General features: G+C 38.3%; 1 protein-coding gene across 4 annotated transcripts in view; it reads left to right on the top strand.

Annotated features, from left to right (window-relative positions):
* The window catches only part of septin12 (septin 12), a 61,450-nt gene extending 36,909 nt beyond the window's left edge, over window positions 1-24,541 (top strand). For 3 of the 4 annotated variants that reach the window (XM_086170792.1, XM_086170795.1, XM_086170794.1), the window contains 9 exons: window positions 9,091-9,501; window positions 11,088-11,216; window positions 15,616-15,697; window positions 16,475-16,612; window positions 17,287-17,404; window positions 17,490-17,585; window positions 18,554-18,650; window positions 18,988-19,039; window positions 19,325-24,541. In XM_086170792.1, the coding sequence (XP_086026918.1) occupies window positions 9,091-9,501; window positions 11,088-11,216; window positions 15,616-15,697; window positions 16,475-16,612; window positions 17,287-17,404; window positions 17,490-17,585; window positions 18,554-18,650; window positions 18,988-19,039; window positions 19,325-19,481 (1,280 nt within the window). In that variant the 3' untranslated portion in view covers window positions 19,482-24,541. Of the gene's footprint in view, window positions 1-2,442; window positions 2,590-9,090; window positions 9,502-11,087; window positions 11,217-15,615; window positions 15,698-16,474; window positions 16,613-17,286; window positions 17,405-17,489; window positions 17,586-18,553; window positions 18,651-18,987; window positions 19,040-19,324 lie in introns of those variants that run through there. The other variant, XM_086170793.1, reaches the window with a different exon arrangement.
* Window positions 24,542-24,767: the final 226 nt, after the last annotated feature.

Here is a 24,767-nt window from a genome sequence, read left to right as displayed (position 1 = left end):
TTTATCATAGACGTTTAAGGGTAAGAGGAATTTGTTTCCTGTATTATTTTCCATAATGTGCTCGATTGTAGAATGTTGGTATTTTTCCCTCATCTTCGCTGTAAGAGGATAGAAAACAAATACCTGAGAGCTTTTGTCCTCAGCATATATATCATATAATAAAATCCAACACATTCATTGAAGGATATGAATTAGCATGCAAAATATGTAAGACTGGTAATTAATTTGATAATTAACAAGGAATTGATCAGTTTAATGAATGTGTTTGATACATTTCCTTAAAGTTGTAAATAATGCATATAAATAATGCAAGATCATGATCCTTATGATCATATTTTCTAAATGCCTTGCAAATACACTTGTAATATGAACAAAAGCAAAGAGTGTTGCTGCCTTTCATATTATTGCTTATTCATTTCAAGGTTTACTGGTAATTGCAGTCACATTAAACAAGAATAGTTAACTCATCATATATTACTGCTCTGTGAAACACATTTCAACCTTATGGTGTATTTACAGTACTCTAGTCACAACATGGTAACTATTTACATCCAAAATGATCAGCGTTTATAATACTAACTTACACATTTATATGTGTGTATTTGTAAGACCATAACCTGACGGAAATAATCTCAGTGTTGATACTTTATTTAAAAACTATCTGACTCATAGGCTCTCATAATGTCACAGGACATTAAATAAAAAAAAATCTGTAACAAATTTCCCGAAAACACAAGAAACACAAAAGGCATAAGTAAAGTAATAATAGAAAAAAGCAGAAGAAATTATTTATGATAACTGGCAATGAATAATCAAGTGACGACAGAAAAGGATACAAATATCACTCTTGATATTGCGTTTTCTTTCATGCACTTTTTGATTTGTTTTTCCTCATGTAAGCAAATACTTTTGAATGTCATTTTCAACACCTGGGCACTTGCTGTGAAGACCTATGCAGAATTTTCATTCAGCCAAGGGTGTTTTTAGGCAGCAGTGAGTAACTGAACAGTTTATCTACAACAGAAATACTATGTAAAGTGTGACACTCTTTAGTAGCTCAACAAACCTCAACAAACAGAAATGAAAGACAGAGCTGTAACTGAAAACATTATTGCTCGGATGAGCAGCTGCTAGTGTGAAAATTATGAATCATTTTGATAGTGCCACTTCCCCATTTTTACTTCTCTAGCTTCTCATTGTGACTGTAGGGACGCTCTGAAAGAACTTGACTCACAGGAGTAGTAAGTAGGCCTGCAAAATGTTTCTAAAGAATATTACCAAATGTAATATTCCTGTAGCATTATCCAGAAGCATACAGTATGCAATGTGACACATTAATTGCAGCTTCAAGTCACTTAGACAGAACTAAGAAATGAGTATACGTACTTTAATTTACCGAGACTAACCATATATGGAGGTCGGCTGGTCAGTGATTTAAAACCAATTCAATTATTTGACCTGTAAAAATTGTGGTATAGTTACTAAAAAAAAACATAAGCCAAAATAAAAAAGTTACCACCATACAGAGGAAAAAGATCTGAATAATTATTTGAAAATGTCAAAGAAATATAAACTAAACAACAAAACAATAGCATTTTGAGGAGACCATAAGGTCTCTTTCCACATTAGGAAAAAAAGAAACAAATAGGACAAGCAAAAAAACAAAACAAAAAAACAACTGGATTTAATTTTATTTGAAAAAAATAAACCATCAAAATCATCAATTATCTGGGCATTCAATAAAGAAATGCAGTCAGTAGACAGATTTTTTTCAATCGACATGAAACTTTGTTTACACCATTACATTAAAACAGTTTAAATTAAATTTAATATTATAAGAAATGTATGGGGAATTCAGAAAAAAATGTTCAACTGAAAATTGCCCAGCTATTTTTATATTAATAAACGGATGTATGAGAAGTGGAAGCTTTGTTTATTGTTTGATATGTGTGTGTGCGCATCACTTCAGGTGATTTATAATCTTTGAATGTGAATCTTGACTCAAAATCCTTTTAGAAAGCAGAGCGTCATCAAACTTTCAACTCAGAACTGAACAAGTCATGTGTGATTAACTCTTTGTGTGGAAAATTTAGAACCCAATATCTGAATGAAACATTTTAAATTTTTCAAACGATCGAACATTCCAGCTGATAGGTTCTACAGGGCTGCCAGAGCCATTGGAAGACCATCAGAAAGATGCACCTCAGTCCATGACAGAAAGATCAGCCAGTGCAGAGTAAATGGTTTTGACGGAGGAGGGGAGGCGTCGTCCTTCTCCTGTGGGGATTAGTGGAAGCTCCTTGGAACCATTTGCATGTGAATGGATCCTGGTGCTGCTTTTAGCCTCCATCATCCCCCTCCCTCTCTCACCCTTCCTACCTCCCTCTCCCTTCTCCTGACATCAGGGAGAAACAGAGTGTGAGAGAGAGAGGGGGTAGTCAGAGAGGGAAAGAGTGCAGGACCATCCCCATTACTGTGGACAAACTTTGCAGAAAGTGGAGTAAAGAAAGCCAAGACGATTTGGACTTTTAGGGAATCATTTACTGCCTGCCAGTGCTTCACAGACGTGGTGTTGGTGAATGGTGGAAGGTAGGAATTTTCTTTTTTGTTGCTTGCATCCCCCGTGAATATCAGTGGGGTGCGCTGAGGCTCCTGGGCTAACAATGGAAGCTGACAGGACTGGTCCACTTTGGCGGTAGGAACAGGGGTGGAGGTGTGGGGGGTTGCTAGGCCATTGAATTAAACAGATCCTTAAAGTTGCTCAAACGTATTGCAATTGGCTTAAAATACCTGCAAACTGCTTTTTGCGCTTTGTGTTCTGTGAGTTACAAGCTGACTTTCAACTAATTCATCCTTTAATCCATATCGCACTTGTTGCATCATGTTCCAATATGATCACACACACGCATTATCTATAACAAGCCTCTGTATTACACTCTATCTTGATTTAGATATACGTCAATTCACATCATGAAGCATGGAAAAGAAATTGCATCATGGAATGAATAAAGCAGTGTCCGCCGGAACATTGGGGTGCGCTGTGGTCTCCCTGCTCCTGCTGTTGTTGACACGAAAGTTCCCAGGTCTGGACGAAGGGGGACAAACACAGTTACATTTAGTCTGCAACAAAAAAAAAAACATATTTACTCCCTGAATAGAAGCAGGAAATAAAATGTAATCATTTAACATTTACAAAATGATGTAAGTGTTGCTTCAAAAACTAATGGATTTAGAATGCAACCTAATGGTTTATCAGAAGTCTGATTCTTTCAGCTGTTGAAATCATTGCCAACACCTTTTTCATTTTTAACAAGTGTCCACGGACATTGTTTTATTTCTTCACCAATGTAAAAGTGATTGCACCTTGTGTGTGTTTGTGGTGTTTGTGGTGTGTGTGTGGTGTGTGTGTGTTTCCTTCCTTCTGAAGTGCAATAGGAAGTGTCTTGTCAGATCAGAAACCTCGGTAAATTTGCTAGTATCAGCTGCTTGTAACAGAACTGCTAAACAGCTAAACTTCATATTATTTTATGTAGTCATCGATCATTTATTGATTTGTTTCTAACAAAGGTGTTCTATTAGCTAATGACAGGATTCTTGCTACTCCTCCATGGACTGGGCAATATGGAAAATGGATCACTTTTCGTAGACTTTGTGAAAACAATGTTTCAATCAGGAGGTATTTGACATATTGATATATTGCTCAGCTTTCAGTCCAAGTCATTTAATGATGATGCATACAATATGTATACACATTGGCCCACTCACACTGTTCTTCACCTGTGCGGCTTTAGCTGTGTGACACTACTAAACAGATTGTCCTTCAAATATATAAGAATTACATAAATCTGATGTATGGCATTGTTACTCTCAAGTGATCTCCATAGCCATTGTCAATGGGTCACAATGAGAAGCATCACAGGACTTTTGACTGCCTTTTAATTTCTTGAATAGTGTATTTGTATCCAATGAATATAACGTGGTAATCTAATTCTTCATGACTATTATTAATGCTACTGCTAAAAAGAGTGACGGCTCAGGATGTGAGTTTTTCCATAATAAGTATGACAGTGCTCTCTGTTTTTTCACTCATGAGCGAAACACAACACTGAAGTAGGTCTGTATTGAACAATTGGTCATTTCTGTTGTTCACTTTTTGTAACACAGTTCTACAGAGAAACCTCAACATTCAACAGAAGTGAGAATGTTTAGTGAACACATATTTCATTGCTGCGGCTGTAAGACTGTTTTTCAAATGGTAGCGTCCACTCATTAAACCAATGATAATCTATTGTGTAACCACGGTATTGGGGGTCATCCAAGTCTTGTTTATCTCTGAAGAAGCAAGATTTTCTTGTTGACCCATAATGGGGTGTGTAAATCTTCTTTGCACCTTACTGAAGAGTAGGATCATTGAAGAAAGTGTGTTTATCTCCTCATTTCATTCTAATTTTATAATCCACACTGTGGTCCACAATTTCATTTTTTCTTTTGCTTTTGATTCAAAGGTTCCAGTACCTTGGAACTCTGACATGCTCACGCTGCCGTTAGTCATATCGTGACTTGTCATGTGTCATGTGACCCCAGTGTCAGGTCATGCTGAACTTGACTTCAAAGCCTCAGGGGGATGAGTGTCAGCAGTCTGGCTTTTCACCTGATGTTATAGTTTATCACTGAGGTGTGTGTCTGAGACATGTACAGTGTGCAAACACAAACGGTTTGATTGTGTTAATTACTGACACCTTACTAAGGAAGACATTCTTCATCATATCTTCCTGGGATATCTGACAGAGATTAAAAAAAAAAAGGAAATCGGCTTAGTCACAATATCAAAATGTCAGACATGCAACAGATACAAAATGACAAGTTATTTCATTTAACTTAATTTATATATAACATTTTGACAGTTTTAGTTCTTCGGTGTTACAGCTGTTATTATTACGTTGTCAATCAACTGTATCTTTAAAACGTTGTTATGTCTCTTCAGCGACGTAGTAGTGGGTATACTTCACAGCCTGTTCTACCTATTAACTGATAACTGAGTTGACCTGCTGCTGGTCAGTGGCATGTACTGCCTCCCACCCTGTGACAGCTGGAATGACATATTCTGTATATTTGAATTCACAAAACTTGTAGGTTCCTGACACAGTGGTTTGTTTGTTCAAAGCATGTGATGAATAGTTGAAAGGTTTTATTTTTAGTTTATAATCCAGTTTTGTTATTGTTTTTTCATTTAGCCTGGTAGTCTACATATTCATGCTATGCAGTGTTTCACTAGCACTTTTAATGCATTAATGGTCTGATAGTTGGTCTAGAAATGCAGGCAGTGGCCTATGGTTTGAACCTCAAACTTTCAGTTGGTGAATAGAGCTGCTGGTGAGCTGTACCAAAGTGCTTGACATCGTTTAAGCACTGCCTGGATTCACTTTTAGAAAACCGCATGAGGTACAGGAGGTGAGCTTCAGTCAGCTGATCTCATCCTAGCGAGGTGTGATGCACAATGTCCTCTTTGTTCTCACACCATTTGTGAAACACCATCACAATGCTAAATGTTTAGAGAGGATGACTCACACCCCAAATGTTGATATGCGAAAGCTGATACCCCCATTGCCCCCTAAAATGAGCATTAGCAGTTCTAAAGAACTCAGTGGGCGAGGCTGTTGCTGCTGCGCTTCCATGGCTCTTAATCACTATGTTATGATACTTAGTAAGTAATGAACATCAGGTAAGAACATGTTACCTTGTCAGTGATACAATCTTTGGATGCCAAATATGGTGTAACCTCACAGAGGTTGCTCCTCTACAATTTTAATGTTTTGTAAACTACATAATAGTTTTGTTAGATGAGAGAAGGGACATCATAAAGTAAGAGTCAGGGCCCTTGGGGCTCATTCTCATATCGAATAGCCTTTTTAATTGATAAGGACTTACCTATTTCAAATAATTACAAATAATAAAACCGTTGCGTGGCAGTGTGTCGAATTCATTAGTCTTGTGAAATTGTCTAAATTGCCAATCAACCATCTAAAGACATAAGAGAAACAAAAATACCAAAAAGTGCTCTTTATTTGTTTACTTATTTTTTGTCTGAAGCTCAAAGTTAAAGCAGTCCTTAATGTTGTTGGCAAAGTTTTTATAGCTGCAGATCCTGTATAGTGTTAATCTATAATTTATTAATGAGCGATCTCTTTCTCCTTTCTCTTGCTCTCTATCCATATGTGTGTGAATATATATATATATATATATATATATATATATATATATATATATATATATGTTTGGGAAATATATATATTTCCTATGTCTCTCCCTCTCATTTGAGTTGTGTGCCTGAACAAATGCAGTGACTTTCTCTCCCGGGATTCAACTCGCTGTTTGCTTTTCACATCCATCTCAAGTCATCACACACTATTTACTCAATGGTCTCCCTGTGCCTTTGTGTTATTGTTTCTCACTCTTTTAGGAGCAAGAATCATTATGTTTCTCCTCTGTCTGGACTGTTATTCTAAGACCGTGTCAACGTCTCATTTTTTCCGGTGTTGCTGTTGTGTTGTCATTCCTTGTGTTCTTAGAGTCCATCATCTATGGAACCCTAGTTTAGTCATCCTTGGATAGACCCAGTGTACGTATGAAGTGATTGATCGAATTCAAGGTTCAATATTATTCTTTTTCTATTATTCTTTCTTTTAATTCATTTTAAGCCCCTTCAGTTATTAAACTGATTAAGTGATCAAGAAGGTCCTCAACTGGTACAGTTAAATTTATGACCTAAAAAAACATAATTTAAAATACTATTTCATCACTGTATTTTTAAATCCTAGTCTTTGACAATAAATGGTCAAGGTCACGTTTTAGTCGATTTGTTACGGCTTAAATTAAATGTAACAATGTAACACTTTTTTTAAATGATTCTTCTCTGAAGTAAATGTCATTGTACTTTTGTATATGTAGCTCCTATAACAACAGTTATTTCATCAAAGCATCAATACTCAGTCATGTTTTGAGCAGCCTTATATTTGGGAACAACAGGATCACTATAGTTTTTGGCAGTAACATTAATATACAATTTCAACCAATCAACAACCCCTTTATTTTATCATAATCTCCAGAATAGAGCAAAAATCTACCATCTGCTGACCCCTGCTCTGAACTTTTGCAACCAGGACTTATTCCAAAAATTATCTGCTTCAGTAGAGTGTAAATGGAGCCTCAGAGTCAGACTCCATGTCTCTGTCTCCTTCTCTGTCACTGCTCATGAGGATTAGTCGAGCCCTGATGGTTGTAAGGTTGGATATTTATAGCTGATTAAATCATCTGGACGGACACAACTCAAGTGTCTTATTGTGTAGGTATAAACAGCATAGTTGGTGGAATCATAGCAAGCACACACCACAAGCATGCATGTGCGCACACATAACTTAGCACAGCTTTACTTCTTAGGACATTGCATTGGCTTCCACTGAACCAGTCAGGACATCAGAAATGACAATTTGCTGCAGTGGGAGCCGCAAAATGTTTCTGACAAGGTAGTGTTTCGGAAAGGCTGTCCTATTTATATACAAACACACACACACACACACACACACACACACAGAAATACACACAATTAAACATTCTTCTTCTTCTTATACATATTATTGGCTTTAGGTGAATGTATTATTGTAGTAATTACAATCACCCCCCCCCCCCACACACACACACACACTCACACACACAATCACACACACACACAGACAGACACAAACACACCTCAAGTTCTCAGGGAGATTGTCTGTGTCATCCAATCCTCTTAGAGCAGAAGCCAGACAGCTTGCCTGCACATGCGCATACACACTAACATATAAGATTAGCTGTGTGTATGTGCGCGTTTGTGCCTGTGTGTGCGCGTTTGTGCCTGTGTGTGTGCGTTTGTGTCAGTATCTGACAGCCATATATAGTTTCTTGTCACCAGGGAACAGATGTTTGTTCTGCACAGTTAATATAAAATGTTGTTCTACGGCTGATGTGCGCATGGTGTAAATGGATGTAAAGTTGCAACATTATAGAACAATCAAATCTCAGAATATCCCTGCATTTCACAGCAGAGTGCAGAAAAAAATGTCATTCACAAATTGATACCCCAGTGTTTCTCACTTTGACTGAAATTCCTTACGGATGGCTTTACTCTAATCAAGAAATGTTCATACTTTTTATAAATAGTCTGATAGTGTTTCACATCTTCTATGAGCAAGCCAAGGAGATTTAAAGGCTGATCTCACAGATGTCTGGCCTCAATACAGGCTGCATGGTTTCTGTCAAACAATTTGCCAATTTTGCAGCTATGATAAGCACATAAACCATTACAAAAATAACAAAACAAACATTACAACATTTTTATTTCACAGTTCCACAACATGTGGCAATCCTATCAATCAACATAGTATAAATTACAGTTTACCCCATCATATTTTCTGAAGAGACAAATCAGTTAGTGCCTTCAGCACCTATATCAGGTAGATAAGAGCTTGAATGATAACTACCATCCAATTAACTGGGATTGAATAAATCTGCTTCTTAATTAAATCAAAAGCAAAAAGAGGGGGGGGGGCATCCAGGCAACTGGTGAAAGATGTTTCTTCACAAAGCCCACACAATCAAGCTCGTACACAACTTCATGACTTGCTTGCTTTACTGCAGACAAGCTTGGTGTATCTGGACACTCGATAATCTTTGGAAACCATTTTAGCCTTTTTTTGTTTGTTAGCTCAGTTAATCTTATGTGTCTTAAATATCTAATTAGTGATTTTATTTTCATTTTAGTACCTGAATCTTTTCCTATAAGTGTACTAGGCTCCAACACATGCACTCGCAACTGTCACATGACCTGAACTACACAAGTTAAGGTTGACCCCCCTCTCAGGACTTTCACAGAGAAGATCATATTAGTGTCTGCCAGATAAGCAGAATTGAAACTGAACATGATCTGCAGAAACCAGTGAAACCAGTGGCAATTGAGGTGACCTGGATCTTATGACTGAAGGAAATAAAAGGTTGAGCTATTAAATCAAAGAATGCCTGGATTTCTCAATCTGCGCCTCTGTTCTCTACCTACAGAATCCGCTGGAGAAGAGCTGGACGCAGACCTGCTCACCCAAATGGAGGATAGAGAGGAAAAAGAGCGAGGTATTATGGGAGAAGAGCAAAAAGTCGAGGACAGGAACGAAGATAGATCAGCAGGCAACGACAACCAGATTTCCAGGAAAGAAAAAGAGGAGAATGGCGTTGAGGCTGGTATCGTGGTGGAAGATAAGGAGACCGAGAAAGGGATGGAGGAAGGAGAAATGAAGAAGGAGATGGTGTTTGAGGACCAGGTAAAGAGGGATGCTGGTCAGGCTGTGCCAGGCCTCCAGATGAGCTTCATCCACGGGAGCGACCTTTTTGGCTATGTTGGCATCGAGGCAGTTCTGGACCAGATGAGGCGCAAGACTATGAAGGCTGGCTTTGAATTCAACATAATGGTGGTTGGTGAGTTGCACACTCAAACTAAGAAATAAAAGGAAACAAGTTCAGTCAGAGGTATAAATATACCAAAGGGATGAGTATGCGTGTGTGCTTATGTGCACGCACAATGTTCCACATGAAACTTTGGCTAAAAGCTCAATAACAACCACCCAGGTTTTGTGACACCGTATTTATCCACAAAGAACCACACAATGCCAGAGTGTCGCTGCTCCAGCCCCTGAATATTAACAGTGTTGTAACATTTCGCAAATAAGCCACAGCATGTAAACACAACAGAGATGCTCATTTCAATGGGCTATTAGACCATATTGTGTGTTCCTTGTAAACATATGGCGATATGGTGCCATGACTAACTGAATGATTTGCTCCGCCCTTCTGCCTCTGTGCTGCTCACAGCAGCCTCATATTACTGGCTTGGTAGTGGTAAAATTGTTGTAGAAAGGAGTCCTGATCATCTACCCTGTTGTGCTACACAAAAGAGGACACACTTTATTAAGATACCTGTCAAGTATGCACTACAAGACCACTTCCCAGTTGTAAGTCAGTATGCATTTCTGTTTGTGCATACATGTTTTTGGCAATGATGAAGTGGTTAGTTCTTTCACCTCACAGTAAGAATATTGGTCAGCTGGGTTCTCCCTGTGCAGTTTTGCACGTGTTCTCCTGCTTCTAAAAAATTCAGTTAACCGAGGACTAAATTGTCTGTAAATGTTATTAGGAGAGAGGGTCAAGTGTCTTCAAATCTGGCCCTATGATTGACTGGTGACCTGCTCAGAATGAACCCTGCCTCTCAGCGAATGTCAACTGGGATTGGCTCTACCCCCTGGTGACCCAGTGAGCATGATGTGTTGAATAAAAGGAGAATCAATCAATGAAGAGATTCAAAAATCAGAAAATGACCCACAATCAACATTAATATTTCATACCTCTGATCATTATCGTCATACCATCATTACTAGGAAATACAATAGGGTAGTGGATCATCATGCATCAGCACAAGGCAGAAACTGATGCAAGGTATGATCAGTGAATTTAAAAATCATCATTAATTGTCGCAAAGCAAACTGATCCTTTGGATATGTCATAACTCGTAGACCCTAAAAGTCCTTAATCCAAACAGTTGTAAAAAAAGGGTATACAATAGAAAACAGAGAGAACTTTTGAATAGTGTCTGAATAGAAATAACAGGACAATTTCTAAACAAACATTCACTGTCAAAATTCTTGTTCACTATAAAAGGCTACATTGACACCAATTTTTCATGCTTTCAGTGTGTGCATGTATGTTTTTGAGTTCTGAGGAGGAAGTGCTCTTGAGAGTTACAGCTATCAGCACTTTCCACTCTCCACTCTAGAGATTCATAATGTGCACTGGCTGTTAAAAGAAACAGGATGTTGGCCTACATTTAGATGCTTACAATATTATGCTTTTTGGCCATTTACCAAAACAAGAGCCATAATAGGACCATTTCCAGGAGACAAATGAAGACACTTGTAACTTCCAGATATTCACTGCCCATCTGCATATAGATACTATCTGTCAGAAAGGGCTTATTGCATGTTTGGAGTAATGATTTGATGTGTCCACAGGTCAGAGTGGTCTGGGGAAATCCACACTGGTCAACACTCTGTTCAAATCCAAAGTCAGCCGGAAGTCCTGCACACCCAACTACGAAGAGAAAATCTCCAAAACAGTCAAACTGCAGTCAGTCAGCCACTGTGAGTAAACACACACATGAATGATCATTTAGCTATTGGCTTAGGCGAGTTTGTGTTATAGACTGCATTTGAACATTAGCACCACAAGCTCTCAGCAGAAAGACATTTGGTTTTTCTGCTTCAGCAGTGTCTTTTAGGCCATTATGACAAAATGACTGATGATGTCGTTGGAGGCGGTTCTCACATCCTACTTTCATATCACTTTTCCTTTCACTGTTTGTACTTGAACCCCGGTGTGTGGGACGTGCTGGCTCTGAAAATGCCTTTTTCTTTCCGTTTGAAAAGTGTCCTATATTGTCAACAAGTTCAAAATACAGCTGGGGAATGGAGCTGGTCTTAACCCCTAAATAAAGTGCCAGAGACTTGTGTGACCCTGACAGGACTCTCTCTCTAGATACAGTAGTTGAGGCCACACACACACACACACACACACACACACATGCTTCTTTGTATTTTTTTTTTTTTAAATTGTCAACATTTATCCACATTCTTTGCTGATTTGCCAAATAACTCCTGGCATTTTCTGCATGACTTTGAATTCAATCCTGTGTTACAATTTCTGAGAAAAGCAAAATATCCAAATGTGGTGAAAAATATAACATGCTATACTATCATCACTTGGTGACACTTTGGCATGTACTCTGTTTCAAAACAAAACTTCAGGTCTGTATTTATCTTATCTATATCTCCTGACTGTGTTGGGGTAGTGCTCTTCTTCAACTCTCAACTCCAAGAATGTGAATCTGCTGGCCATGACATCTTTCATAAACATATTCTCCTGTGCTCTCACATGGATCTCCTGATGTGTAAATGCATGTCACATTTACACTCTGAAACATAAAAACAGGAGCAAACTCCTCAAGACAGCGTCGGCCATGTTTAAATCTAACCGTCACAGTTAGACAGCATTGCAGGGAAAAAGTCTAAATATGGTCATGAGACAGAAGAGCATGCAGGTTCAAATCACATCACTTCATCGGTGTTGATCTTTAAAGGTTCAGTGAATGTTTGGGTTTTTTCATCTGATACTTTTTTTTTTTCTACAATATTGTACAGGTCACAGAGATTGATTTAAAGACAGTTAGAATTCATTTGTTAAAGTCTCAGACTCCAGGCCTGTCCAGCTGCATGCTTGTTGAAATCTGAAATCTGTCTTATGTTGAAATCAAAATTTTCTAGTATCTAATTCTTAGATCGTCATATTGCAATACATCGTTAGTCTTCATGATGCATGTTTATTTTAATCAAAGTAACTGATTCATGCTAAAACATTTGAATGCTTCAGTCCCTCCAGCGTTTGTGGGGTTGAATCTTTTGCATCTTTTATTCAACCTGAAAAAGCCATATCCTCTCTTCCTCTCTTCTATTTCGTGGTGGAAATAGAAGTGTCATGGTACTGTCAGAACAAAACTAGCTCAGTTTAATCTTTTTAAAATCAAACAGAACATATTTGTCAATCTTTTTTCTAAATCTTACACAAACTGATTCTGGCATATTGTCAGTATAATCAGTCATAATTTGACAAGAAAAAAAAGTTAATGGTTTGCGTTTGTTTTCAGCCAACATTTCTGTCTCTTTCACTGACCTTTATGGGGAGATTTTACAAAGTCCCGTCGCTTCAGGGAGAAACTGAGAGACATTTACGGTCTCGTGGCCTCTAGCTACCTGCTCTTTTCACTGTAAATGCGGCTCCTGGAAACTTCCCTGAAGCTTCAAATCTGAAATCACACGTCTACAGTTACCCCTCTTTATTCCTGGAACCCGGTGTGTCCGAAGCGCGTCTCAGACTATGCCTGTAAATCCAGCCCATGTTGGGAAGTAAAACGGAGTTGTGCAACTGTGTCCCTGCAGCAACTGTAAAGTCCATTAGAACCCCTAGTAAAGTGCATGTGTCTGTGCGTGTATGTCTGTGTGGGTGTGTTGGGGGGGGGGCATTTCATTCGTTAAAGAGTAGAGCATGTAAGAATTCTGTCAAGTGGATTCAGTGGAATGGATGATGCAAGACTCAGAGGTCACCCCCCCTCACACACACATTTTTAATCAAAGATAATTAAAAACCTAAACAGTAGAGGAGCTTTTTTCTTTTTTACCATTTTTTCCATCTTTGTCACCTCCGGTTCTATGTTCCTTTTTCTTCAACTGAATTCCTTTTCTCAGTACACGGTGAAAGTGTTGATTTCTTCTCTTTTAATGCAGACCAGTAAACCCATGATGTTTTCAAGTTATATGGCAGTTGTTTGTGAATTTAAACTTGGTTTTAAATATTTTAACTGATTTCCAATATGATTTCATCAAGTTTTAAACAAGATACTTAATAATAAATCATTTAGATTTTCTCTTGTAAAGCGGACTAGTGAAACCAGTAAAACTGTCTTATTATTGTGAGACATTTTCAGATCGTCATCCATGAATATTTTTTGTCTCACAGCAGATTATATTCAACATTATTGCCCAGCAGCTGTTCCTCCCATATATATTGGAACTATTAAAAATCCAGACCTCGTAGCAGTTTCAAAACTCAGTGTAATTTGGGAAAAATGAGAATATATATTTGTATAAATGGATTATTTAACCCTTAAACTTTTTCAAAAACACATTTGCAGTATTACAGCAAGATCAGCTTCACTTGGTTCAAAAGCGCCACAGATTCTTGTGAAATGCATTTTGGGATTTGCTGGGCCGTGAAGGATCCACCAGATGGATCCTCGAAATTAAGCCCTCGAAGGCTGCATTTGGAACTTTCAAATTTGGACAGCTTCCTCAAATCGGTCTTAAAATGCAGCTTTAGGAGGATGCAGCTCCCCATCTGAATTGTGGGATGGGGTGTAAATGAGCAGAAAAAAACAACTTCGCAGATAAAGGGCTCTTTCATATTTCCTGGTGATTTTACACATCTTATATCTGTGTTGTTGTTATTCTACACTGCATTTCAGGAGTGCAAGAATTCACTTGCACATGCATGTTCTTTTGCCCTTTGAAGTGCTTTACATTCATCAGCAGAGTGGTTTATGAGGACAGACAAGTAATTGTAATTGTTAGCTTAACACTGCTGTCAGTATCATTCCCCAATTGCGGTAATGAATGATTAAACATAAAAAAAAAATCTTTATGTCATTGTTCATAGTAACAAAAGTGAAAGCGTCTGTACAATCAAGTTGATGAAAACCTCCAAAAATCAAAATGACTATCATGAAAGGATTAAAACCAAACCTCTCCAAACAATAGATTTCTGGGAGATGGGATGAAATACATAAACAATTAACAAATAGGGGTAAGGTTGGAGCCTATTCCTGCTAATATTGAACAAGAGGTGAGGGTTAGTCTGGACCTGTCACCTGTCAATCACAGGACACAACTCACCAGAGGCACACTGGTCCTTCAACCTAACTTACAGCTTAAGTCACATTGGAGTCAAAAATATGTGGATCCATCAATCAAGACCAAACTCATCCAATCCCCTGGAGAACATAAACTCACATCCTTCACTGAAGGTTTTTCTGCGGTGACTCATCTTTCTCTTAAATGCTCTTAGTTGTTGCCCTTTGGCTGAATGAACCAGTAAAACCAGTTTCCGTACTGCACTGGATCTCTCTGTGTGTGTGTGTGTGTGTGTGTGTGTGTGTGTGTGTGTGTGTGTGTGTGTGTGTGTGTGTGTGTGTGTGTGTGTGTGTGTGTGTGTGTGTGTGTGTGTGTGTGTGTGTGTGTGTGTGTGTGTGTGTGTGTGTGTGTGTGTGTGTGTGAAACAATCAGATTCCAGATGTTTCCACTGTGATGGGATTCCTGTGTGCTGACTGAAGTTTTGTTAGTGGATTTGCATGATATTTAGCTCTGCTGCTGAGCATCCCAACGTATTCACACCTCTTAACTCGTGTGAGCATGCACGTGAGATGAAACATCCACAGGGTTTTTCTTTCATCTCTTCACCACACAATTACAAACCCTGACACTTACTCCAACATAAGCACCGTCATTACCGCTTTAACACTCCAGCACTTACAGCCTCGCACAAACATTCCTAGACAATGATCGTCACGGTCACATGTCGGTTTTACCTTTGCTCAGATGATCATTTGACTCGGGAGGTGGGCGATTGAAAATTCTTGATGGGTTTACTATATGTATAACTATTGTTGGAAAAAACATGGCGAGAACATGTCTTCCAATTATTTTCAATGATTTTCTCTGGAAAATTAGGAAAAGATTGATTGCACTCATGAATGGAGGCTAATAAAACCTCTTTTTAGCTCCTCGTAAATTATCTCATCCTAGTTTTCTGCGTTTTAGCTGAGTTCTAATTCTGATGTAATTTTTGTTCTGTAAATTCTTTGCTTCTCATTAAGTGTGCCCAACCTGCATATTAGAAAAGGATGAATCTGATCCCTTCGATCTTTCTGTTCAGTGATCGAGGAGAAAGGGGTGAAGATGAAGCTGACAGTCATTGACACGCCAGGGTTCGGAGACCAGATCAACAACGACAAGTGGTGGGTGATATCAAAAAGACGAGAAAAAAAACCCTGTCTATACACATACATACATACATACATAGCATAAAAACAAAAATTAGAATTCTCTAACAAAAACTAGAAATAGCAGATTATCAGAATAAAGTAAAGTTATGTTCTAGTAAGGGGCCACCACCAAGCAAACCTCCACCTGCTGCAGATTGAGTTTTGGCTCCATGTTTGCAACAGAAGCCAAATGCCAATAAATAAGCTGACGAGTGCTTTATTTCTGCCAGATGTAATGATTTTCACGCCTGACCTCACAAGGTAAATTTACTTTGTAACTTGTCTGTTTTCCGATTTAATGTTTGGATTTTTAGATTCCTCAACCATAGATAATGGGGCCAAAGTCCACTGGGATGGTCGCAATATCACTATCTGCTCTGATTAATCTGTTCTGTAGGGTTGTTTACAACCATGATCCATATTTACACAGAAAATAGTTATTTTTGTATGCAGTAAGGAAGTTTTTTAAAAAAATGCAGCAAATAGAATCGAATAATAATAATATGGAATGTGTGAAAATATGAAGAAAATTAATTAATTTGCTCAAATTTGTCTATAAGGAGAAATTTGTCTATGAGGAGAAAAGATCAGAAAACCGTGGAAATAGAGCCCTGATATCTTTCTTATCATCATCATCATCATCATCATCTGATATCTCTCTTATCATCAGATTTTCATCCAACCATGTGTGTGTTGTATTTTCTTGTATTGTTTTCGAGTATACAATGAGGTTTCCTTCTCTCTTTCCAGCTGGGAGCCCATTGTGAAGTACATCAACGAGCAGTACGAGAAGTATCTTCGGGAGGAGCTGTACGTCAACCGCAAAAGGAGAATACCCGACACCCGAGTCCACTGCTGTGTCTACTTCCTGGGTGCCACAGGACACAGGTCAGTCCCTATACTCAAACACTACATACAAGAGTATGCAAGGCCCATTTCCCTCTTCTTTTTATGAAATAATATATGAATTTTGTTTTGGATGTTTGTGCAGATTTTTCAGAGAACTGGATTGCATTGGATCAGGTGCCTGAGTCAGCTGCTTAGTGCCTCAGCCAGATATGCAGTCAGAAACAGATGATTTTCAGGCACCAGATGTAAAAATACATTTTAAAACTCAATTTTAGGCGGAATTAGTAAATCAAAGGTTGTCCAGTAAAATCCCAACATGCTTTTTCAGATGAGAGTTTGTCCACTTTTCAAAAAAATGAACTAACAAACTAAATAATGTTCTTTTCTCGATATTTTTTTTACAAATACAGTTGCTATACATTTTTAAAATATGTGTGAGATAAAAATCCAACCTCAGCGATACAACAGGGGTCACTAGTCTCTGTCACTTTAATTTGGGGACCTGAAAAGTTTGATATCACCATGTTGTAGATAATATTTGAATCATCTCCTGTTCCTTGACCAAACTTAAGGATGTACAGTGAGATGCTAAACAAGAAGACAAATTGCCGGGATTGTTTTTAGCCAAGGGTCAGGAGTGTTTTTTTCCACTGCTTTAAATACCACATTAGATTTAATTCTGGTCTTTAAGTGGCACTGGTCTCCATGTCCAGGTTACGCCCCATCGATATCGAGTTCATGAAGAGGTTGGGAAATATTGTGAGCATTGTCCCCGTCATTGCCAAGGCCGACACTCTAACCATTGAGGAACGACAGGAATTTAAGGAAAGGGTGAGAATATACCTCCATATATATATGTTATTTGTATAAACATGGTTTTTGCAACCAAGCTTTTCTGTCTTGACCTTTTTGACAGATAAGGCAAGATTTGATTACCAACGGAATTCGGGTTTATCCCCAGAAAGAGTATGATGAGGACCCTGAGGAACAAGTCCTTAACGACAGGATTCGGGTAAGCAACTCCTACTTGCTTGCTCTAAATGACTCTGTGAACTCCCAAATAGTGAATATATAGCATTCCTTGTACTATCTATGTTGTACTTTCTGCTTTATTACCCAACTTACTGTATATGGGATGTTAGAGACAGATGCTGTCCAAAGTCATTGACAATCATGAAAACTGACAGCTGCTGAACACTGAACATTAAAACTCAATTATGATGTCATCACACTAACTTTCTTCCATCTGACAGCAACTTCATTGTGTGTAAGATAGTTTGAATAGTCCGGGTGAGCTTTGATGAGCCTATCTCCAGTATAACTGGCAACATACTTCGCTGTATCAAAATATCAATTTGACATCACCTGTTCTTTGCACTGAACAAATCAGACACTGAATGGACTTTACTGGTCCAGATGGAGCAATAATTACACCTCAATAAGTGAAAACACCTCATATATCACAGAAATCTCAGAATCACTGGCTGCATGGTCACACTGGACCCTCCCATCAGACCAGTGTCTCCACGGGACTTTAGCGTCTGGCTCTCCAGCAGCGAATCCAAGCTCCCAGAAGAGGGCAGTGAAGCCCAGATCCTCTTCTGCAGGCCAGACTGACCCTCTGCTGCCCACGTCCTTTCTCTCAGTTTATAAATCTATGGCATTTTTAATAAAATTCAGGTGTTATTCCATGTTAAGACCAAATTTAATTATACATTCAAGATGATTACATTATGTACTGATACTAAGCATCCTTTCGCTCTCCGGCATTTCCAAAATCCAATTATTGTCAAAATAATGACAGCACTGTCTCAACTACAGCAGTACATCTCTAAAATGCGGCATCCAAACATGTGTTAGAGTGACTATTATGGAAATGGTCACTCTATGTAGGAATAAATTCAAATCATAAAGATGAATATCTACATTTTTCATTCATATTTGGTCACATATTAAGAGAATTGAACCCTGTTTGTCCAGGAAAGCATTCCCTTTGCTGTGGTGGGAACTGACAAAGAGCACCAGGTGAATGGAAACAAGGTTTTAGGCCGTAAAACCAAGTGGGGAATTATTGAAGGTAGGAATAACATCGTCACTTCAGCGACCTCCACCAAGGTTTTCTCTCATATTGTGAAGATGCTGCAGCAGCTTTTCTGAAGCAGCCTTAAATAATCTGCATTTATTCACTCGTTAACTTTCCATTATATCCAAGGGACCCAGAAAACTCCTGAGTACTTCTTATCAGAAATCATATATATATATATATATATGTATGTGTGTGTTTCTGTGTGTGTAATGTCAACAGAAAATAATTCTTAAAAACTACTTTGAAATAGATCAGGGGAAGAAAAGAAAATATCAAAAGCTGTGTTATTTGAGTTTTTCTTGAAAATTGAACTTTTGCCCCTTCACAGTGGAAAATGTGGCACACTGCGAGTTTGCCAACCTGAGAGATCTCCTCATTAGGTGAGTCCCAGCTAGACTTGTGGAAGATGAATTCTAGAACAGAAATTCAGATGGTTGATGAAAAACTATTAGAGATGGTGTGTTTTATCTTGATGATTACAAGAGTTAAATTGAAGGAACTTTATATTTGAAAATTACGCCATCCTTTTAATTGTCACCTATGTGACGTTATTAAATATCACTGTCCAGAGAAGAACCTTCAGGCTGCTTGTTTCACAGCAGCAAATCTAATTGCATATCTGTCCGAATCGCCGGTGTTCAGTGAATCGCTCATTCTCCTCGCAGGTCTCACCTGCAGGACCTGAAAGACGTGACACACAACATCCACTATGAAACTTACCGCGTACGACGGCTCAACGAGAGCAACGCCAGCTTCAGTGAACAGGGACTGTCCTGGCCGCTGGAAAATGGAACTGATGAAAAATCCGACAGCCACCTCTGATCCTTCCCGGATGACTCGACTTGGATTCAGAGAAGCTTTTTAGTCCATGTAAAATGGGATGGAGAGTGCCCCCCCCCCCTTCATTATGGGACCAGCTAGTGGATTATTTTCAAATGAGAAATTCTATGTGAGCTTTTACAGGAGACTAAAATATAGATATATTTTTGAATGTGAGGTCATATTTGCTCTGGAGATACGGTGTGTATGTGTGGGGAAAGGAAAATGGCAGGTTGCATAGAGGAAACACAGTGAGGGGATACGATGGCGTCTTCGATTCGTGCTAATACGCAATTCGGACAAATGTACGTGGCCTTATCAACAAACATCGGTTATCGACCTGATTCGGGGATTTCAGAATCTGGTGGCAGAACAAACAGATGGGCGATTGTTCAGACAAATTGCTCAGTCATAGTTGCAAATCAACTTTAAGGATGGAGTTTTACAAAAAATCTTTAATGAAGAAGTAAAAATGTCATATTTACTTAAATGCATAATTTTCTTGTAATTATCAGCAAATTTGAAATTCATTTTCGATTTTTCAAGCATCTCTTTTGGCTTTTTTTCTCCAGATATTTAATTGTAATGCATTTCTCTTGTTCTCTCCAAAATTTAAGATACATTTCTTTACATTTTTCTTAAATATTGAAAGCCCTTTAGACTGATGCAAACCCGAATGCAGTGAATTATCCTTGCATAAGTGAAATCTATTTAGATGTGATCTGGAGGAAACAGCCCATCATGCTTTTGTGTAAGGAAAGTCTTTAGCTCAAAGACAAATGAACAGCAGCATCATCACAGCATCTAAAGTAGAAAAACAAGTCGTTTGTCTGAAAAGACCCCGATGCAGTTCATTTAGTCTCTTACAAAAAGACTTGTGACCTGACAGTCAGGCCTCCCAACATGCCTCTGGGAGATGAATGGCATGTGGTTTAAATTGATTTTTATGAAAAGATGGTTGCCTTTTTTCATTTGAACTTCAGCTTGTGTCAGATTTAAGTGACTGGACACATAAACCAAATGATTAGACTAGAGGACATGCTGGAGGACATTCTACATCTTATCCATTCCCTTCTGCTCTCTAGCTTCCCTCACATGAATAAAATTCAAGTCAACATTAGAATTTCACAAGGACATGCTAGATTTACAGTAATTTTTCTCAAAATTAGTGAAGAATTTCCTGAGAATTAAAAAAAGAAACAACCTAAAAGTAGCTTTTAAATGACCTAGAATTAGTTTTAAAATAGCATGAAATCATAAAAAATGAGTTGTTGCAGCCTTGCAGTGGTGATTGCTTGGACGCTGGTGTCCCCTCACTCAAATATCGACGACACTGGCGAAGCAATGTTGCAGTTGGCACCAGAATTTCAGATGCATGCAATAAAACGGGGTAAAGGTAACACAGTGCCCCATTATTTTGCATCTTGATGTTATATTGATCCACAAACACAAAAAGCACACCTTTTATCAAGTGATGAAAATACCGCTGGAACTTTCTGGTCCCGCTAAGGTCCAACTGCAGTGGTCTGTGTCGCAGATTCAGAACTGCGGCGAGAATAATTGCAGGAGAAAAAGTAATCTTTTAAGATGAAGAGACACTGACAAAGTTTTCCATTAGTGATGTAATAAAGCAACAAATCAAACCCAGCCATCACGGGTTCATTAGTAGCCGTTCCATATTAGGACTGGTCGACACAAAGGAACATGAATGCCAAGGGCTTCTGAGGCATTTCTACAAACACAAATTGATTTTGAATCGTAATTTGAATCTGCTGTTGTTAACACCATGTGGACAGGATGGCGTGTTTACTTTAAAAGAGATGCAAACACAGCCTTTAACAAAGACGGTTTGGATGACTTTCTAATGGAAATTTGCAAGCAGCGTGCGGTTCGTTACATTTTTCTGATGGACCACTCCACACGTTCTGTTACTAGTTCCGGTTACCAGAGCTTTTGTTCTGCTGGCTTTGTTAACATCCACCGAAATTCTGAAACTGAGTGAGATCATTCCGATTCACCGGGAGACAAAAGGCTCTTTGTAAATTGCAATACGTGTTGATACATTTAAAATTGCAGTCATTCCCTATTCTGTATTGTAATATGTGAGCAGAAGCGAAATAGGCAGGAAGAGCACAGGCAGCGGTATAACACAACCTGAAGGAGTCCTCAACTTGGCAGGAAGATGGATGACCAGGTTAATGAACACAAATATGTCACAAACTTTGCTAAATGTTAAGCTTAAGGAAGCTGTTTGTCTGTTGCCTAGAAACTACTAAGATCTCCCTGTGAGGAAATAGAAAGTCTTGTCAAGTGTTTTTTCTTTCTTCTGCTCACCATCCTTTGAACCATCTACACAGATTATTGTTCTTGATAATATTCATATTTTACGCAATTGGTCAGAGCATCACTTTGTTTGCTAAATTTCAAGGTTTTTCTTTGACTGTGTGCCTTAGTTTTGCCATCAAGCTTAGTGCAATTAAGAAGAGTTTGCAAGATGGAAGTAACATTGCAGAGGGATCTGGAAGCATCATGTTGCAGAAGAAAGTATCCCTTCTGCATGTTGTCAAACCAGTAGTATTTTGAGAAGCCACGCAGCTGCTGTAAAATCCAGCACTGAGGACTTGTAGATTTGCTACCAAACTATTGATAAAACGTTGCTATTAGAGAAGTTTGCTCATCGAGGTGGCAGAGGGCATCCTCTCCCCTCGGCATGCTGTAATTGTGTTTTTGATACTGGGGAAAAAAAAACAGATGTTTGTCATTTTGTTATGTTAAGCATAGATCCAGTTACTGTTGGATATTTGCATCCAGTTAGAAATGTGTGCCAATTGCATCCCTGTCTGTGCTGTTCACCTAGGGCAGAGCGAAGATGATATAGATTTAAAAGAGGACATTCATTTTTCTTTTTCTTTTTTTTTTTTTTTTTTTCTGAAAAATGAAAACACAATCCGTCTAAAATGTAGAATTCTATTTCTTTGCTTTGAAAAATCCATCTTACCATCTTAAGTTTAACGGTACCTTAAAATGACCTAGAAATCACCTAACATTTCATTCAAATCTACCCAAAGCCAGCTATACACCCCTACAAAGAGGAAAAGAGGAATTCATTCTCTGTTTATTTTGCTAGAGACAGACTTTGAGAATTTATTTGGCATGCCGGAGTTCAGCCAGAAGCAGGTATTAAGATGTATATTGAAAAGGGTTTCTGAGTGCACTGCTATCCATTGTTTTCAACACCCGACCCAATGTTCTCAGCACATGACAGCGGATTTGACATGTAAAATATAGTGCGGGATCTCAGCTCAAATGGGTTTGGTTGTTTCGGGCTTCACATCCCTGGTTTTGCTCTTGTGAGGAGACCCAGAGATGCGTAGAAAGACAAAAACAACTCGAGAGGAGAAGAAACAGAGATAAAGGGCAAAAGGCATGTGTTCTGAAATGTTCTAAATTGACATTCCTCCGCTGCCGGAGTCAGTATGAGACATTTTGTTGTCAATTTAAAACCAGGCCAGACACTGACAATCTTCATCGTGTATTGGAGACGAAAAGCAGTTCTGAGAGGTTGGTTTTTTTGGTTTGTTTGGTTTTTTTGTTTGTTTTTTTTCCCCCCAGTGTACTTTTTGATAATGATACATGTATGCAAATTTGTTTATGGTATTGTGAAGCTGCATGTTATCCATGTAATGACATTTAAAACTGTTTCTACAGCAGCTTTCTCACCTCTCAAGGCAGGTAAAACAAGAATGAAATATTGATTTAATTTTTTTTTTTTTCCCTTTTTTGCTTTTTTTTTTTTTTTTTTTTTTTTTTTTTTTTTTTACAATTTAGCGTCACACTCAAGCCAGAACATTAATATGGAAATTATCCTTTTAAATCGTTAAAATCAGCAATTCCCACAGTGGCGCTAGGGACCCTCTGGAGGACATAAAACACAGATTGGAGGATTTGACCTTCAGATGTATTGAAAAGCAGCCTGTTATAGCCATGTCCAAAATGTACTACAGGGTATTTCTGATATTTCAACTGCCTGTCAAAAATGAAAATATGTTAATTCTAATATCTACAGATGCTAGGGACAATTTTAGTCATTATTCAAAGAGTAATATTACAGAAATACAGAGTAATCTTTCAAATAATGTTTAATCTCTCCTTGAATCAACTTCTCGTCAGCGTAGACATGCAATGTGATGCAATATAATACTGCCTGTCGACAGAGATGCGTGTCTTGAGATCACCCGATGACCTCCGAAACATCGGACGCTGATTCTGACCTTCCGATATTTAGCCCCATAGGAAGACTGAGAAGCTGTAGTCAGGTTGAATGAAGCTCTGCTGGTCTTTCCTCCTTGGTGGCATGCAGGGCCCATCACTCTGTGGACTAAATCGTCCCTCGTAAGCAGCTTCTATTGGGGAACAGAACCGGAACGTACTGTTTAGGAAATGATGCAATGGTCAATTTCTTTTGGGACATAAAAGTTTCCTGTATAACTTAGAATACTTGAATTTACCTTTGGGAAAAAAACAACACTTTCCTTAAACTTCCCTCCTATCAAACACAGGAGATGTCTGATGGCCCTCCATTGTTTTGTTTAGTTTGTTTTTCCAAAAATTCTGCTTGTGTTGAAAATAAACACGACCAAAGAGACAATATAACAAGGTAGTAACTCGTCATCCAAGCTGTGAAAACAGTCTGATCCCACATTCTGTGGCGTGTTTTCTTGGGAATGCACAAATTGGAAACAAAATTTTTTAGTGAAGCCTCGTTTCATTACTTTGTAATTTGTATTATCAAAACCACGGCTCAACTGCTCGGCGACACGGTCACGTAAAAATATCCGTTGTCACCAGTTCGCTCCGACTCTGATGGATTTCAGTATTTTACTTGTTCATGTTGCGGCCCTTCTCCTCGGCTCTGCTCTGAATCCTGAACCTCCCACCACTTGTGTTTATACTCTGCATGTACTAACTGTTCCCATGTATTGAATTATTGTCCTTGTTTTTTTATAGTATAAATGACATACATGTTAACACTGTTGATTTACAATTAAATACGTGTCACTTCCTTCCCGTCTAATGTGAAGTCTCTGAATCAGCAAATTTAAATGAGAGAGTGAAGATTTATCAGAAAAAGGGGAAATATAATTATATAATCGAATTCTCAGCATGTGAAGTGCAGTCATTGTAAGACGTTGAGATCAAGAATCTGACCCTAGGTTTCTGGTAATTTTTGTAATATCTTTTAAGAAAAATTATGAATTTCTACTATTTATTTGCAAAAGTCAGGCACTG

This window comes from Fistularia commersonii, chromosome 23 (assembly GCF_037954325.1).
Source record: "Fistularia commersonii isolate RoL2024-O1a breed Wild chromosome 23, RoL_Fcom_v1.0, whole genome shotgun sequence".
In the NCBI taxonomy this organism is placed as follows: Eukaryota; Metazoa; Chordata; class Actinopteri; order Syngnathiformes; family Fistulariidae; genus Fistularia; species Fistularia commersonii.
The sequence above is the reverse complement of the archived record's forward strand: the minus strand, read 5'-3'. Positions and strand labels throughout refer to the sequence as shown.